Genomic DNA, 18,005 nt, shown 5'->3' on the forward strand with positions numbered 1-18,005 from the left:
ATCTCACTCTGTACACCCTCTCGTCACCACCTGAGATTCTACCAACAATGGTTGTATCGTCAGCAAATTTATAGATGGTATTTGAGCTATGCCTAGCCAAGCAGTCATGTGTATATAGACAGTAGAGCAGTGGGCTAAGCACACACCCCTGAGGTGTGCCAGTGTTGATCGTCAGCGAGGAGGATATGTTATCACCAATCCGCACAGATTGTGGTCTTTTCCGGTTATGAAGTCAAGGATCCAATTGTAGAGGGAGGTACAGAGGCCCAGGTTCTGCAGCTTCTCAGTCTGGATGTGGGAATGGTGGTATTAAATGCTGAGCTATAGTCAATGAACAGCACCCTGACGTAGGTGTTTGTGTTGTCCAGGTAGTCTAAAGCTGTGTGGAGAGCCATTGAGATTGTGTCTGCCATTGACCTATTGTGGTTCTTGCTGAGGCAGGAGTTCAGTCTAGTCATGACCAAACTCTCAAAGCATATCATCACTGTCGATATGAGGTAGTCATTAAGGCAGCTGACATTATTCTTCTTAGGCACTGGTATGATTGTTGCCCTTCTGAAGCAAATGGGAACTTCTGCCCATAGCAGTGAGAGGTTGAAAATGTCCTTGAATACTCCCACAAGTTGGTTGGCACAGGTTTTCAGAGCCTTACCAGATTTTCCAATGGGACATTCTACCTTGTGAGGGTTCACTGTCTTTAAAGACAGCCTAACATCAGACTCTGTGACAGATCAAAGGGTCATCAGGTGCAGCAGGGATCTTCACAGCTGTAGTTGTGTTCTCCCTTTCAAAGCGTGCAAAGAAGGCATAGAGTTCATCTGGTAGTGAAGCATTGCTGCCATTCATCCTATTGGGTTTCATTTTATAGGAAGTAATGTCTTGCAGACCCTAACAGAGTTGCCATGCATCTGATATTGCCTCCAATCTCTTTCAAAATTGTATCTTCACCCTTGAAATAGCTCTCCATAAATCATATCTGGATTTCTGGTACAGGCCTGGGTTGTCAGATTTCAATACCACAGGTCTAGACTTCAGCAGATGACATTCCTCCTGGTTCATCCATGGCTTTTGGTTTGGGAATGTACAGTAAGCCTTTGTGAGCACACACTCACCCACACAGGTTTTAATGAAATTGATAACAACTGCAGCATACTCATCCAGGTTCAAAGATGAATCCCTGAATACAGTCTGGTCCACCGACTCAAAGAAGTCCTGTAGGTGCTTTTGTGCTTCCCTTGTCCATACCTTCTTGGTGCTCACTGCAGCTGCTGCAGTCTTCAGTCTCTGCCTATACTCAGGGAGTAGAAGTACAGCTAGGTGATCAGACTTCCCAAAGTGCGGGTGTGGAATAGCATGGTAGGCTTTCTTGATGGTGGTGTAGCAATAGTCCAGTGTGTTGTTTCCTCTTGTATTGCAAATGATGAATTGATGGTAGTTGCTTGGTGATTTTTTTCAGACTGGCTTAGTTAAAATCTCCCAAAACGATGGTGAAGGTGTTAAGGTGCGCTGTTTTGTGCATGTTGGTCCTATTGCTCAGATCATCTAAAGCCTGCTTGACATTGGCCTGAGGTGGAATGTAAATCACTACCAAAATTACCCCAGAGAACTCTAGTGATAGGTTGATATTCCAGGTCTGGTGAGCAGAATTGGAACAGCACATTTGTGCACCAAGAGTTGATCATGATGCTTACTCCTCCACCTCTGCTTCTGAGTTCCTGAAGTCCACAATCAATTCCTTGGTCTTGTTGATGTTGAGTGCAAGCCTATTGTTGTGACACCATTCAACCAGCCAATCTATCTAGCTCCACCATGCCTCTTCATCACTGTGTGAGGCTCTGCCAACAGAAGTGCTGTCATCAGTAAATTTATCAAAGCTGTTTGAGATGTGCCAAGCCACAAAATCATGAGTGTAGAGAGAGTTAAGCAATGGGCTAAGTACATATCCTTGAAGTGCGCCTGTGTTGATTGTTAGCAAGGATGAGATGTTATTACTGATATTACCAAGTGAAACTTACACTTATAGCAATTGTTCTGCATGTCTTAAGACTAGAGGGGAAATGTGATGATTTACACATAATGATTGGTAAGTTTGGACTAGAAATTTGATGGGAAATGTTGAGAAGCTTTCCTTTCTCCTCACATTAAGACATGCTAAACCCGCTTGTGGTAAAAAGGAACTTTTTTAAAGAAATTTATTTCATTTTGCTGAATCTAATTTATATGACTGACGTTTTGAGCAGTGTCGCCAGTAATAATGTACCAACTTAATTAGGAATCTTTCTTTCCTAAATGATTCAATATCCATAATTTGTTGGAAGTACAGAAGAAATAAGAGGAATATCTTATTACATATTCTCCGAGGTGTTTTTGAGCTTGTTTGACCAGTAATGTTGAAAGTGGTATGTAGGTTAAAGGTTATGAGTAGAGCAATACTGGCAGGAAAGGCACAGCTGTAAGATCACATGGAACGAGATTATCCCACTCTTGATTGGTAAAATTCTCTTTGCTTTAATAAAAAGTGAGATGGTAGATTAAAACATCTTAAAATAAAACATACTTGCATGAGGAAATAAAGGATCCTTGTTTATGTTTAGGGTTACTCTGGAGGGAGCTGCAAGATTGCTTGATTCAGTCAAAGGACCTGATGACTTCATAAACCAGAGGAATGTAGTCTGAGCAGTTTATATACATCAGCAGATCCTAGGATTGAGTTTCAGCCTTGAGTTCTCTCTGCAGCATCTGTTAGTATTTGTTGTATAATGCTGCATTCGGCAATCCCCAAAATATATTACAGGTAATTCACATGGTTACAACTGTATGTTGCGCTAGAAAACTATTAATTGAAGGTGGTTGCAAACCACTGATAAGGTTGCTAAAGAGACACCGTTTGTAGTAAATATAATAAATCATGCTAACCTCTGTTAGTAGAAAATTTTCCTTTATTAATGTTGTAATGAATTAAATATTCTTCTAAAAATATCATCATAGATCAACTATTTGATGTATGGGTGACCTTCATTGACTCCAAAATAAAATTGAAAACCTCAAAAGCAATTGAAACAAAGTATTCCAGAGAGCAAGTTCAAGGCAGTAATCTAATCTCTGAATTTAGATGATTATTATTGGTGTAGAAATTCCGAAGCCATTAATTAAATTAGTCTTCTCAATGTTCAAGCTCCATTATGCTCCGTGAGCAGCTGACTGAAGCAGCTACCAAGCAGAAGTGTGGAAGCACGTTCAACAACAGGAAGGTATTATAGAACGTTGTTACGTTTATCCAAATTATTTTGCAGTCTGTGCACATTACAACATCCCTGGAAGTAGTTCACCATAAAGAAAGTGTTGAACTGCTGAAAGATTAAATGTTGAACTGTAAGCAATGCTCTGAATTGTGAACACATGTTGTAACTGTGAATGTATAACCCAAGGTAGAGAACCATAAGTACCTGTATTATAAAGCCTGGATGTGGTCACATATTAAAATTTCTTTATTTTTGTTTGTGACACAAAATGCATTGTGAACAAACAACTGCAAGGGAACTGATAAGAGCTGGACATCTAAAATTTCAAAAGAGAAACCACTGGAAATTTAGCCTTATGGAACATTTGTCGCATCTTTACATCATGGTTAGCGCAACAGTTTACCGTCCCAGTGACCCAGGTTCAAGGAGTTTGTATGTACTCCCCCGTGACCATGTGGCTTTCATCTGAGTGCACCCACAGTCCAAAGATGTATCAGTTGATAGGTTAATTGGTTATCGTAAATTGTCCCATGATTAGGCTAGGATTAATTCGGGGGGCGGGGGGGAATGCTGGGTGTGGCTCAAAGAGCAGAAAGAGCCTATCTCTATAAATGAATAGGTAAATAAAATTATTATATTAGTTATTGACAGTTCATCAATCTGCATGCAACAAGTATAGTTTATCTATAAATGTGATCTCTAATGCTCCGTTACAGTCCCTTCAATGAAACTTGACTAGTGTCATCAAAGGGAGTAAAATGCTTCTTTGTGGTGTGTTTCTGGATTTGTTCAGTGGTGGTACAGTATCATAAAATTTTACATTCATTAATGATGCTTCCATTATCGTCTCTGTCTTTGACTCAGGAGTGTCAAGTTTGTAAGCAACCACAGGAATGCTTTTGTCACTGGAATTTTTTCCCTAAAATGAGGAACTCCCTACAATCCAGAGAGTCTTAACAATTCATTTACAAGATGCAAGTATGACTGGCAACGTTGGCATTTATTATCCACGCAAGTTTGATCTTGAATTGAGTAGGCAGTTAAAGAAGCAAACAGAGTGGGCTTGGATTCACTATGAGGCCAGACGAGGGAAAGAATGCCAGAGTTTCTGTTTTGAATGGGATTAGCAAATCAGATAGGATTTTATGACAGTCAGGTAGCTTCAAAGTAGAATCAAATGGCCTGTTTCCATGCCATATCTTTCTTAGACTATTGCTCACAGATGCCTTTCCATATGTTTCATTTCGACTGCTGGTGAAACCTCCTCCCCATCCTGCCACTGTGCTTGTATACAGTAAATCAGAGAGAAAATAAAAGCAATTGTGAAATCTTCTAAATTAAAAATGTTAACAAATAATTCAGATCTGTTAAACCCTTAAAAGGATAACAATAAAATAATCCTTCATGGTTCTGACTAGTCATAGAGTCATAGAGAAATACAACACAGAAACTGGCCCTTCGACCCATCTAGTCTATGCCAATCCATTTAAAATACCTACTCCTATCGACCACACAGGGACCATAGCTCTCCGTACCCTGCCATCATTGTACCTATCCAATTTTTGCTTAAACAAGTTCCCATGTACCACTTTTCCTGGCAGCTCATTCCACACTCTCACGTCCCCCTGAGTGAAGGATTTTCCCCTTGTGTTCCCCTTAAACTTCTTACTTTTCACTCTTAACATATAAACTCTGTTCACAGTCCCACCCAACCTCAGTGGAAAAAGCATGATTGCATATACCCTGTCTATATCCCTCATGATTTTGTACACCTCTTTCAAATCTCCTCTTAATCTTCTAAAGAATACAGTCCTAACCTATTCCACAACTGATAGCAGATTCACCAGCCCCTAATTCCCTGGGTTCTGTTTAAAGCCTTTTTTAGACAGCAGAACTACATTTGGCTATCCTCCCATCCTCTGGTACCTCTGGTACCTCTCCTTGTGCCTTGTAGAAGGTGGGGATGATCCAAAATTTAGAAAAAAGTATTGGTCTTTTTTTGAAGTGCACCCCAATATTAAATAACATCACACAGATTATGATTGGATCTATTACATACAATTCACTGAATGAATTCTGAAGCAAAATAGCCAACAATCATCTGTCTATTTTCAATAGAAAAACTGCATTTTTTTCATCTTAATCCTTTTAAATTAAAAGATTGGTTGCTCAGATTTATAGCCAATCTGACAATACACTTAGTTCTACATATTTTGGGGGCATTGGGACCTATAGCCGGAATAAAAAGCAGCAACAAAACAGAGTTGCAATGTGTTAAATCTATCTAAATACTAAATGTGCCTCACTCCACCCCAAGGGGAGCAACATGGTGAGATGGATGATCTGTCTCCAGCCAGCCAAAAAACACCTCCAAGTTCATCCCCTAGGAAGAGACCATTCAGCCATCCAAACCCCATTGGGTAGATCTCACTCCAGGAACTAATTTTTTTTTAAACCCTGGGTCATTTTATTTTTGCAGTGCAATTTGCAAGATATCTGAATTGTTAACAGGACTGTAAGTCACATAACTGCAATTTCCTGAAAGTTGTAGCTATTAATATTAAAACCAGTGAAATGCAAGTAAAGAATTATGAGATTCAGTGAGGATGGTGAATTAAAGACAGATTTAACAGAGAGAAAGACATAAAGAAGGGAAAGTGAAAAAGACAGATTAATGATTAGAAAGATATCCAATATTTCTAGTGATAATGATTATTATAAGAAATAAAAAAGCATGCTTTCTAGACTATAGTGGGTGTAGCTATTTAATTGTTACAAAGATGAGCCATATGGTTTCTTTCTGTGTTAAAAGAAAAGTATTTTCTTCTGATAACTTTAATAACTCTCAGGGTTGTTTGCAGCATGCATACGTTGATAATAAACATATTTTGAATTTTGATTCCACTTTATCTTCCATTTTTGCCTCCTCTAATGAGTAGCCTGTTTCAGTAAATGCACAGTATTTTGCAGATGTTACATTATTATCTACTGAAGGGGGGGGGGGAGTAAATATTTAGAATGATAAATGGGTGGCAATTAAATGGCTTGCTTGGTCTTGAGCTTTACGAAACATGGATGACAGAAAGTTGGAGGGCTGTGTGGGTAGGAAGGGTTTGATTAATGCTGGGTGGTTAAAATGTTGGCACAACATTGTGGGCTGAACAGCCTGTGCTGTGCTGCATAGTTCTATGTTTTAAAGTCACTGGAGCTGCACTCATCCAGGAAAGTGGAGGATATTTCCAGCATGATACTGACTTGTGCCTTGTAGAAGTTGGGAGGGTTTTGGGATGGTACAGTGAGAGTCACTTGCTGCAGGATACCCAGCCTCTGACCTGCACTTTCAGTGATTCTATGTATAATCCCATTGAGTTTATAGTCAATAGAGATGCACAGAATATTGATGGTGTGGGATCTAGTAATTGTGATGGTAATGGTATTCAACAATAAAGGTAGATAGTTAGACTCCCTCTTACTAAAGATGGTCTTTGCTTGGAATTTTTGTGGATCGGTACAGTAGTACTTCCCACTCATCAATCAATACTTGAACGTAGTCTCGATCTTGCTATGTGGAGGTATGGGCGGCTTCATTTGCTGAGAAGTTGTGAATGGAATTAAACACTGTGCAATCGTCAGCAAACATGCACACATCTGACTTTAGGGTGGAAGGGCAATCACAAATGATAGAGCCTAGGACACTGCTCTTGGGACATCTTGTGTGATGTCATAGTTTGGGATATTGTGCCCCAATGATCACAATCACTATCCTTTGGGAGTGGCCTGACTTCAATCACTTGGAATCTTTGAAATTCATAGATCTCAGGTTTTCCAAAGCCTCAAGAACTCAAGGTCTAATGCAGTCTTGATGTTAAGGGCAATTATTTACACCTCAGTCATGAAAGCTACTTTGCTGGTTCATTTCTCGAAGAAGACTTTGAGGAGATCAAGAATAGATTGTTCCTGGAAAAACCCAAACTCACATCCACCTCTCATGTTAATTTCTTCCCCCTCTCTCTGTGTCCTAAAACCAGTGGAACATTTTCATTTTCTAGTGAAGTCGTCAACCTGAAAAATTATCTGCTCTTTTCCCCATTAATGCTCTCCGACCTGCTGACTGTTTCTACAACTCCCGCTTTTATTTCAGACGTCAGGCATCTGCGGTGTTTTGCTTTTGTGGCAAAAATTACTCCCGGTTTTAGCTGCCCAAGCTGGGTAGTTGGCAAAACGGATGGTGTGCGAGAACGGACGGGAAACGCTGTGAAGGAGTTAAAACGGTCTGCGACCGAACGGTTAATACAAGTTCTCGCCCTTGTTTACTTGTGTATTTCCTATGCTTGCTTGCAAATGTAAAGTCATTGGGGGTGCTAATTTTTGGCGCAGGTCCTTCGGGCGTAGCTGGTCGAATTTGTGGCCAAAATAGTAAAGAGTTAATTAGAGCAGCAGGTTGTCGGGTGAGAGGTACGAGACCGGGAGAGAAAGACACAACTCACTCCGAAGAGTTATGGATCACCCCCTTCATTGACATTAACGAATGGTCTTCATTACTTATTTTCCAAGTGAGCAAACTTGAATCGTAGAGCAGATATTTATAATTCCAGCAATTTTATTTTAATCATTTAGCATCGGTTAAAGGATGGAAGGCAGTGGGGAAAAAGAGGTAGCGAGGAGCTGCAGTTTGTCCCTTTAATTAAACATTTTGTCCTATAAATTAGGCAGTTGCAGTTCACGTCACACAGACGCCAGTATTTTTATTTTTCAAAATCATTAACATGCTGTTATCCCGGAAAAAAAACTACATTAAACACATTAATTCCGCTGTTGTCGCTTCTAAATACATAAACTGAAGCTTATCACTAACCGCCTGGAATTGTATTGCACCGGTGGACACGCCACCGAGGCCTTTAGATGAGCGCAAGTTACTCGGAATTCTTCTCGACAAATATTGTCAAAATAAAGTTTCAACTCGCAGCTATTTCCTACAGGAAAGGAACACCGTGTTGTTAATGTCCTCCCTCTTGAACATGAGCAAGTTGATTCCAAATGCCGTTGTAGATTTGCCTTCTAAACAGAAACAAAGCAGTTTCAAATGCCGTTTAGTCAAGCGCTGCCGCAAATATCTTAAAATCAACTCGAATCAGCATTATTTAATCTGTTTTATGTGATTCCACCCCAAGAGTCTGCCATATTCTATTATCTCCCAAGCGTTAGAATTTACTTCAGCGTTCAAAACTTTTAATGCTATTCAACTCAGTGTTTAATTCGTATTCTTTTCACGCGCGTTATGTCGCTTCTGTTTCCTGCAGCCAGCTACTCCGCTAATTTCTCCTTTTCGGGGCGTACATTTATCATTCTGTCCGACGGATCGCTGTAAACGTTTGCTTTGTGCTAAATGTGCTCCTTTACACTGCACACCACTCCCTGTAATTCATTATTAGAGCTTGCAGCTTGTATTAACCTTTTACACTAACAATTAAGAAGGTTTTTTTATTGATCAAGAAAAAGTCGTTCTTTGTTCAGCACCAGTACGCCGGTGTGCAAAGTTTAATATTGGTATAATTGGGAATGGTGGTACCGACGTAAACCTAATGAATTGTCACAGAACTGTGAGAGGGGTGTGACGTTTGTGCTTGCATCGAAAGAGTGGTTTGGGGAAATCGTCAACTGGTTTTAATCGGTTGCACCATTGATTTAAAAAAAAAGAAAATCCGTGTTAATTTTACTGACGGTTGATTGATCTCGGAAGCATATTTTTCTCATTCAAGCTTGTTACAGCTTTAGTGGGCGTTCAGATGTGCGAGAGCCAATGTTTCCAGATCTGGCATACAGCTTCTGGCGCCTTGCGTTGGTGATTACTGCCTCTTAGAGGCAGAAATGTGTTTCCCAAAGAGCTCCGAATTCCAAAGTTCGGGCATGTGGAGGGCGGGGAAGGGACTCTTTTTAAAACAGTAACTGAGATATCTTAATTGTATATAAAAAAAAGACAGGTTTACTTTTTAAGTATGCTGGAAACATTCTAACATTAGCTCAGAGTGGGATTTTACAGATGAGAAGTAAAACAGGAACTGAAACATTTTGTTTAAGAAATCAGATCTTGGCTTCTGTAATAAATGCAGCCGGATTATAAATTCGTATCCATAATAAATTATCAGCGACAAGAGAAGATCCCTATCAGTAATTAGATGATTAAAATAGCTAATCAAGTAAGAAAATCCCTTAGTTTTAAAATAACTGAATCCACTTTAAATATCAACAGTTCACAGCGGTATTAAATTTGATAGTTCATCGCTATCGTAGATAGTTTATGCGATAGTTTGGGGAAAAAAAGATTGCGAGCCCCATTATTTAACGCGCTTTCCAGATGGTCTGAAGTTTCGGTTCGAGGCTTCCCACATACACCGGTTCTATAGCGTATAATAAATGATGGGGAAAAAACGTCGTTTGAATATACTGATTTTAGCGCAAAGTTCCTATAGTTTGTCGTCCTATAGTCTACGTTACAAAGTCTGGTCGTTTAAGTGACACAAATCGCATTTACTAATTAAATTTGACTTCGCACAATTAAAAGGTAATAATTTAATAATATAAACTTCGTGCCGTACCTAGCTTTTAAACATAAACTTTTGAAGTTTCAAGTTGTTAGTGAAACGTCGACGTCCTAAAAATTCGAGTTATGGCTTACTGAGTTTAAATTTTACTGAGTGAAAGGAACAATAATGTTTTGGAGTTCAATTTATTTGAAATCAAATCCTTCATCGTTTTGGCAGAGAAATGTCTGATGTTTAAAACGGAAAACACAGCGACAAGCTAATTAGATAGACTACTGTAAATATTAATGTGAATGCAATGACATAATCATAATTTGTGAAATGAAATCCTACCGCTGAATACAGTGACATAAAGGAAAAGTATGATTTTACTAGATAAATATATAATAAACCTTTTTGTGCAAACTGTTGTGAAATAACTCGCGGACAGTAGTTCCCACAATTCATCTTCTCCGTCCTAAAAATATAAACTGTACAGAGGTGATTTGTTAACTATTGGCTCGCGCTATTATTGCGGGCCCTGAACATATGGTAAAGCCGGGGTCGCTGTTTTTTGGGTCGCTTTCCTTTTCTCGGGCATTGATGTGCGGACAAATTGAAGCACTGACTTCGCTATTTTCATGCAAATTTTGTCCTGGAGAAAGCAGCAGAAGAACCCCCCCCAAAAAAAAAAATTTAAGGCAGCAGATGTGAAACATTTGGTTGTGTCCTTGTTTCACTTGTGAAGAAACGAGCAGGCTCTTAACAAGGCAAGAGATAAGAAAAGTGATCGTCTTTGGTGGGCTGCGTGATGAGGTTTGCACAAAACTTGGGCTAAATTGATGCAACTAAGTGGGAGATCGAGATGTTAACACGCAACAAGTGACAGAATTAAACAAAACTGGACAGAAACTAACTGAACCAGAAACGATTGGGTTGAAGAAAGACTGTTCGGTCCCATTTTCCTAGCTCGCTTTGGTACAATTGGATTTGAGAATTGATAGCAGTGGAAACGTAATTTCTGGTGTTCCAGTCGGCAGCGTTTAACCTCTTCATATCTTCTCGACTGTTTAATATTGATTTTCACGCGACACAATTCCTTACAAATGGTCTCAGAAACCTCTGTTGCCCCAACTTCTGACGTCAATTACAAGAAAAGTTTCAAGGTTTTGGTTCGGAAAGACCCGATCGTACGTTAATCGATTTTGCTTTCAGTGGCAAACAGCGGCAGCTGGTAAAACACTCTTCAAATGTACGTCAGATGCGCCGTCCCTGATAAATGTGATAGTGTTTTATATTTTAATAAATATGATCTAAATTGCTGCGGAGCATGAACATATATAGCAATTAGTGCGCGATTACTGCTCACTGCGCAGTGCTCAGTGGGGGGTAGCGCGATGTTAGACCTATTAGACATATTTGAAAACATCTATTCATTTTTGCTGCTGTTGAAGAAGGAAAGTTCAAATCCAAACAAGTTGGGCAGAGATACAGTATATCCCCACTTTATTTCTAATTCTGTGATAAACACTTTACTTGTCCGGAATACAGATTGAGAAAGCGTGATGGCGACAGAAACTTACATTCACGCAACAGATCATGCATGGACTTTTCAATTTCCCCTGCGACCTCCTATGACCTATATATACACACATATAAACGTTAAGAACTTATACATAATCCATGTTGTGAATTTAATACAATAGTTATTTAAACCCCTTTCGCCATTTTAGTAAGATACTTTGAGTGCCTCGCTCTCTATCCTGCCTTTGAACTGTACCATATGTGTAGCCTCTGAGGGAAATAACACTGGAAGTTAATGAAAATTGGTTGCATCTATGCGTGTACAGTCATTCGAACGTACCTCACTTTTGTACTTTGCCTAAAGCACTCTATTTTGTACAATGCGGCGTCTATTGCCCAACCGTTTAATGGTGAAGGCCCGCAGGGACTAGCAATCGACTACGATTTGCGATATATTAAAGTGCAATAAAGCAGCTGCTTTAAATAAAATCAATTATCTTCCCATCTGACAAGACGTCGCCTTGTTCCGGCCGCTGTTTACAGTCTCCTACAGCCCATGCGATAGGACGAGCGAGCTCCTTCTCCAGCAGAATGGAGAAACTTCAAAGTCAGGCGGCCGGACTCATACCGCCACCTTGGTGACAGAAGCTATAATCACTGGTCTGGGAGACACCGGACCGCGCTGTGTAAGCATGGGAGAGCGAAGCCTCGGCTCTGCGAGCGATCGCTTTCGGATTGAATGGTCCAAACCCAAGATTAGCAAACTTCGTCGGAGGTGGCCTGCCAAGACTTCTATTTAATTTTCTTTAGAGAGGGTTTCATTATTTCAGTTAGTGCGGGGTGGGGCTGATTTCCTCGTTAGGTACCATTCAATTCCTTATTTAATAGCTATTTCATTCTGCGCCGTATCCCAGCGTATTCTACAGCTGAAGCCCTTTCTTTGCAATCCACTTGGGAAACCTTGGATAGCTGACGGGGTTTAGATTTAGGCAGGTTGTTGGGGGGGGGGGGGATATGGTTGGTGGCGACTATCGGCTCCCCTCTAACATCCAACCCACTCTGCTTCTGAGCTGCCCATCGCGGCTCTGCGCAATTTCAAGGCGAAGATCCGCCCCCACACCCCTCTTTGATTGGGCAACAGATTCAACCTGCCTTCGCATTGGGACAGAGCCGGTGCCGGAGCGGAGTGGTTCATTGGCTGTGCCGGCTGCCTGTCACGCGTGGAAACCCTGCCTGCTGGAGAAGTTTTGCTACATTTGTACACATGTGGCGGAAAGTGGGGATGAATCAAAGCGGGGAAAGCGATGCGCCGTGACAGCGCGCAGAGTGAGCACGGTGGAAAATGCACCAGAGAGTGGCGAGCGGCTGAAGATCGGAGCCGCGAAACTAAGAGGATATAAAAAGAATCGGGGCACCTATTTTATTGACAGTATCAAACATATTAAATGATCGGATACATCTATATTCACACACATACATGCACACATCAATAAAATATTTGTTCAAAGCTGATACATGACTAGATTGGAGTATGTCAGCTTAGCATGGTATTTTCCTGCGCCGGGGACTACTACACGTTATGGCATTTCTCACAGTGTTTTTGGACGTTCTTCCCACGACGGTCTGCCGGAAAATTGTGGTCATCCTCTGCTCGTTGATGATGTCCTTGTACTTCTTGTATTATCTGACGGATCTCTGTCACACCATGTCCAGCCCCGTCCGTGGCTCGGAGGAAAACTACCTGGCCGGAGACTTTGGCGAGTGGCAGGCGCTTCGCAGGAAGAGGTTGCTGCAGAAGCTTCAGTTACAGGGTTATTTGAACGGCGAGCTCCCTGAAAAGTACCTCAGGGAACTGAGGCTGCAGTTCCAGCCCGTGAACGTGAAGCAGCAGGAGAGGATCGGCAGGTCGCTGGCGGGGAATCCGCCCAGCACCCTGAGCTTCAGCGAGGACGGGGTGAGGAAGCTCCCGCAGGCGATCATCATCGGGGTGAAGAAGGGAGGCACCCGAGCTCTGCTTGAATTTGTCCGGGTCCACCCCGACATCAGGGCCGTGGGGGAAGAGCCGCATTTCTTCGACAGACACTACGATAAGGGACTCCGCTGGTACAGGTAAAGGCAAATCATACCAAACAGACCATAAACAAAATGCTCTAGGCCAGTTTATCATTAGCAATCACTTGTTGATCTAAATCTTCCGACCGACAAACATTCACGAGCAATTAACTTCCAGAATAGAACATATTTATAAACAAAAATACTTCCTTAATGCCCACGTTGCTGCAATATAATGTTTGTGCCATTACACATATTCGGTTGAAACTCGTGCATAATAACACTGCGTGCTCGTTGCATTTTCTCCTCACGTTTTAATTGCCTTTGTACCAAAAGCTTTGCGGATTTAAGAAGGTTTCACGTTTCTGTTAGTATGAAAGGCTGTTTTCCTCTTCACTTGCGCACTGTGCGTCAACTTCCAGAATATACAGTACTGCATCCAGTTGGTTTGTTTTGTGTGTCTTGGACCGCTAAGGGCTGGCTATGGGCAGAGAAAAATATACAGACAGATCGTTTTGACAGATTTTATAAAAATATTGCCACTGTTGCGGGAAACTAAATTGGTTTGAGGCGAGTTGGGGTAGGATGGCGTGAAAGCTATTGCAGAATTTTAGGCAGCGTTTGCTTTTCAGGAAGTTGGTTTCACTTGGGCTGTTGAAGAAAAAGTGGTTGGTTTTCAGAGCGCGGAATGTGGGTGTTCCATTCAAAGTCACACTAAAGTTTTTTTTAGCCTTTTTTTTAATTTCAGGATTTCATCTCACTGCCGTAAGGCCGCCGCCAGTTACTAGCCTTTCGCGTGGTTTTTTTTTTGTAAAGAATACATAAAGTATAGATTATCTTATAAGTATCTGTAATCAAAGCGAACACATAACTAACTTTGAACGAATTATCCATCATTTGCATTTAATTTCAGTCTGGTCATTTGAGAGTAAGAATTATAGGGAATTTGGTGTTCGCTCTCCCGGTGCATAAACTAAGCAGCACCTTTATCTCTTAAATCAGCCAACAAAGCATCAAACAGCAGCAACTTGGCTGACCTTTGAGTAGATTAGAAGTACACTACTGGCAATAATTCAATAGGTAGAGTGGTAAGATTAGTTTAGGCAGGGTAAAATTATGGTTCATATCAAAACAACTTAACATGAAGGAACTACAATCAAAATGTGTTGACTTCACATTGGGAGACCTGAGGTTCTTGAAGCAAGGATTTCATTTACTGAAGTAAATTCAGGCCCTACAAACGCGAAACGTCATAATTCTTCTAACACTTCATTAATGATGTCACCAACACTTACTATTCAACAACATATTGATGATTATTCCATTAATTAAAAAATTAAATATATTTGTTAAAACAAAATTTATGTGCCCCTAATCTTTGGAGTTGCTGTGATGAACATTATCTTAGCTGAAAAGTTTAATATTACTTGTAATTTGCATACTTATGCCTGTAAACAGTGGGCATGCGATGGTGGATGTAGTTCACTGTGCATGATCATTAATACAAAGTAAAGTGAAGTGTCTATCTTGTAATTTTATTCTTTGATGTTTGTATATTCTATATTGGCATGATTGATATATGTTACATACAAAATTCTATTTACTAATTCAATAATATTATACAAAATATTTCATGTTTATATATTTCTTTTTTTCTGTATTGCAAATGCCTAATTTTGCCTAAATGATCATGAATCAAACATTTTGAAAGTTTAGGTCTGCCCTCAAAAAGTTTGGAATACATTAAATGAGGTATGTTGTTTGAAACTATAAGAACTTGTAGGAAAGTTCAACCTGATCTGAAATTTGTTGTTTGGAAAAATGTTCCAATTTGAATTGTGTTTCATAATAATAAATAGAGTAAGTGAAATTATGTGAGAAGACATCTCAGAGAATTGAAATAACATTTGTTTTAGTTGCCTCTCCTTTAATTTCTTTCAGTAGCCAGGATATTTAGAACAGTATATGGACATGTTGGTTATGAATCAGGAGAGTGAAAGAAATAATCACTTTTACTGCACCTTCAGCCTGAAGGTCAAAGCTATTGCTAGAACGGGCTACAGAATGAAAATACAGGTGCTTTCATTAAATCCAAGAACTCACATTATTCTTGAAGTAAGAAGTGGCTGGAAGATCCAGGACATTTGTCCCTTCATTTCAGAATCCCTCTGCTTTGCCAGAAACAAGCGGGTGTTTACATTATTCTTGGGTAACTTCAATATCATAATTTTTGAACTGACATATTTAATTAATTTATTTATTAGTTCTGTATTAACAATATTCTTCAAAACAGTTCGCAGCTGTTGAAATTAAATACATTTACTGTTAGAAAGTTATTTGTAAAAGCTGTTGATCTACCAGTTCATTTCTAGAGCTGTGTGTTTGTGTGTGTGTCTCTATAATATGGTCAGTTATCTTGAGTCCATCATTCAGTTTTATTCAGATCAATGACAGTAATCTTAGAGGATTGTAACTTACGTCCCCTCCTTTTGCCATGAAAGCAGTAAAAAGATTTTATTTAATAATTGTATGAAAGCTTTTATTTTAGCATTCAACCACCTATCACTTTTTTCCTGATTTACATTTATTTAGTATCAATATAATTTATTATTTGCAGAAAAGTTCCCATCTTAAAAGATTTTGCTTCCCATTTTTGCCTACATTTTCAGTTAACCAATTTAAACTGGTAACTCCTTACTTCCGCTTGTAATTGCATCACCTCTGATCAGCAATGGAGCTTGAGCATCACAATTTGTGTTGCTTTGCTCTCAGTTTATAATGTATACTCTGAGTAAATCTATTTTGCTTGTTCAATGATTGCAGTGGGTTTTATAAATTTACTTTAAGTAAGATTTACATCAACCTTTTGCATTTAATTAAGAATAAAGTCTTTGCCATTACAAATAGAATTCCAATAACATCAGGGCATCTTTTATTCAATTAGTGCTTGTCTCTGACTCTATTTTACCTTAAGTCTATGTTTGGTTTCAACTCCACAAACCACATCACTTTAGGAAGTCAAATGAAGTTTCTATTAAAAAAAGGTTGTTGGGCATATATATTTCCTGTCAACTGACTTTGCATTTTCTTGGGGGTTTTTTGTGTGCTTTACCAGCAATAATTTTGATTGTAGGTTTATGGTATCATTTTTTTTTCCTAATTTGAGGCAGCAGGTAACAGCATAAAAGGAGAAACTGAAGTACTTGTCCCAACTTCCTCCATCTTGTTGTATCTGAAACTGCCAATTGTCTGCAATCTGTGAGGAAGGCAACTTATTGCTAAATCCAGAATCTTGTTTTCTTTCCAAATCTCATCAGTGAAAAGATTTCTGATGCTCATATATTCATTGAGATACAGTGTGGAATAGGCCCTTCTGGGCCTTCCAGCCACACAATCCAGCACGCTGCTAGGATTTAATCCTAGCCTGATCACAGGACAGTTTACGGTGACCATTTACCCACCAACTGCTGGAAGAAACTCACATAGTCACGGGGAGCGCATACAAACTCCTTCGAGGCAGCGGTGGGATTTGAACCCAGGTCACCTGTATCGTGCAACCACGCCACCCGTAATATAATGGATGAAATGAGTCACACTTCAATTATTTTAAATTTTCAATAATTCACACCAATTTTTCTGGCTCTCCTTAAACCAGAACCTACTGTTAAATCACTTTCAATGCTGTTTTGTTTTGAAATCTGGGAGCTGTTGAAAACATTTTGAAGTTTTTTAATCTGCTTTCCCAACGTATTCAATCTGATGTTACTCTGGGATTGGACATTTTTTTTTGTACACAGCCAGTTAGGGTCAGGATTTCTTAAATATTATAAGATGTGGAAAATAATATTATATACATATTACTCTGAACAAAGAAATTAATAATTTCTGTTTTCACTGTGACTTCTTTCATAAGCTGTCCCTCTTTAGGCTAGAAGCATGGTACCTTACACTATGCTCTGGATCACAGGAAGTGTACTCTTGATTTTGTTTTTACTTACTTTGCTTTTATTGTCACCAAACAATTGATACTAGAGTGTACAATCATCACAGTGATATTTGATTCTGTGCTTCACGCTCACTGAAGTACAAATCAAAGTAAATATAATAACAATATTAATTATAAATCATAATTAGAAAATAGAAAAGGGAAAGTAAGGCAGTGCAAGTCAGGTCTGGATATTTGGAATGTACGGCCCAGATCCGGGTCAGGATCCATTCAGCAGTCTTATCACAGTTGGAAAGAAGCTGTTTCCAAATCTTGCTGTATGAATCTTCAAGCTCCTGAACCTTCTCCCAGAGGGTAGAGGGACAAAAGGTGTGTTGGCTGGGTGGGTCGTGTCCTTGATCATCCTGGCAGCATTACATTGGACATTGAAGAAACCATTTCTAGAGCTAGTTCCTTCATTGTGACAAACAATGTGTACTGCTTCCAACATGGTGACTGCTATCAATCTGCCTATATTTTAGCATATTCATTAATTCACTGTTCTATTTTAAAAGCTATCACAGTTTTAAAAAAAAGCTTCCATAACAAAATGTCTCACGGTTTATTGCGTGGTCCATTTCTGAGTGAGTCTGATTCAATTGCTATGAAGCAACATGGACAATATGGTCGGGGGCAGCCACACAAAATGAATAATAGCTGACGGGAAAAGATGTTGATCTA

At 39.6% G+C, this 18,005-nt stretch overlaps 1 protein-coding gene across 1 annotated transcript in view; it reads left to right on the plus strand.

Annotated features, from left to right (window-relative positions):
- Nucleotides 1-11,252: 11,252 nt before the first annotated feature.
- The window catches only part of LOC132380140 (heparan sulfate glucosamine 3-O-sulfotransferase 3A1-like), a 176,883-nt gene continuing 170,130 nt past the window's right edge, over nt 11,253-18,005 (plus strand). Inside the window, exon 1 of the mRNA XM_059948753.1 lies at nt 11,253-13,396. Coding sequence (XP_059804736.1) covers nt 12,867-13,396 — 530 coding nt within the window. The 5' untranslated portion in view covers nt 11,253-12,866. The remainder of the gene's footprint in view (nt 13,397-18,005) is intronic.

This window comes from Hypanus sabinus, chromosome 23 (assembly GCF_030144855.1).
Source record: "Hypanus sabinus isolate sHypSab1 chromosome 23, sHypSab1.hap1, whole genome shotgun sequence".
In the NCBI taxonomy this organism is placed as follows: domain Eukaryota; kingdom Metazoa; phylum Chordata; class Chondrichthyes; order Myliobatiformes; family Dasyatidae; genus Hypanus; species Hypanus sabinus.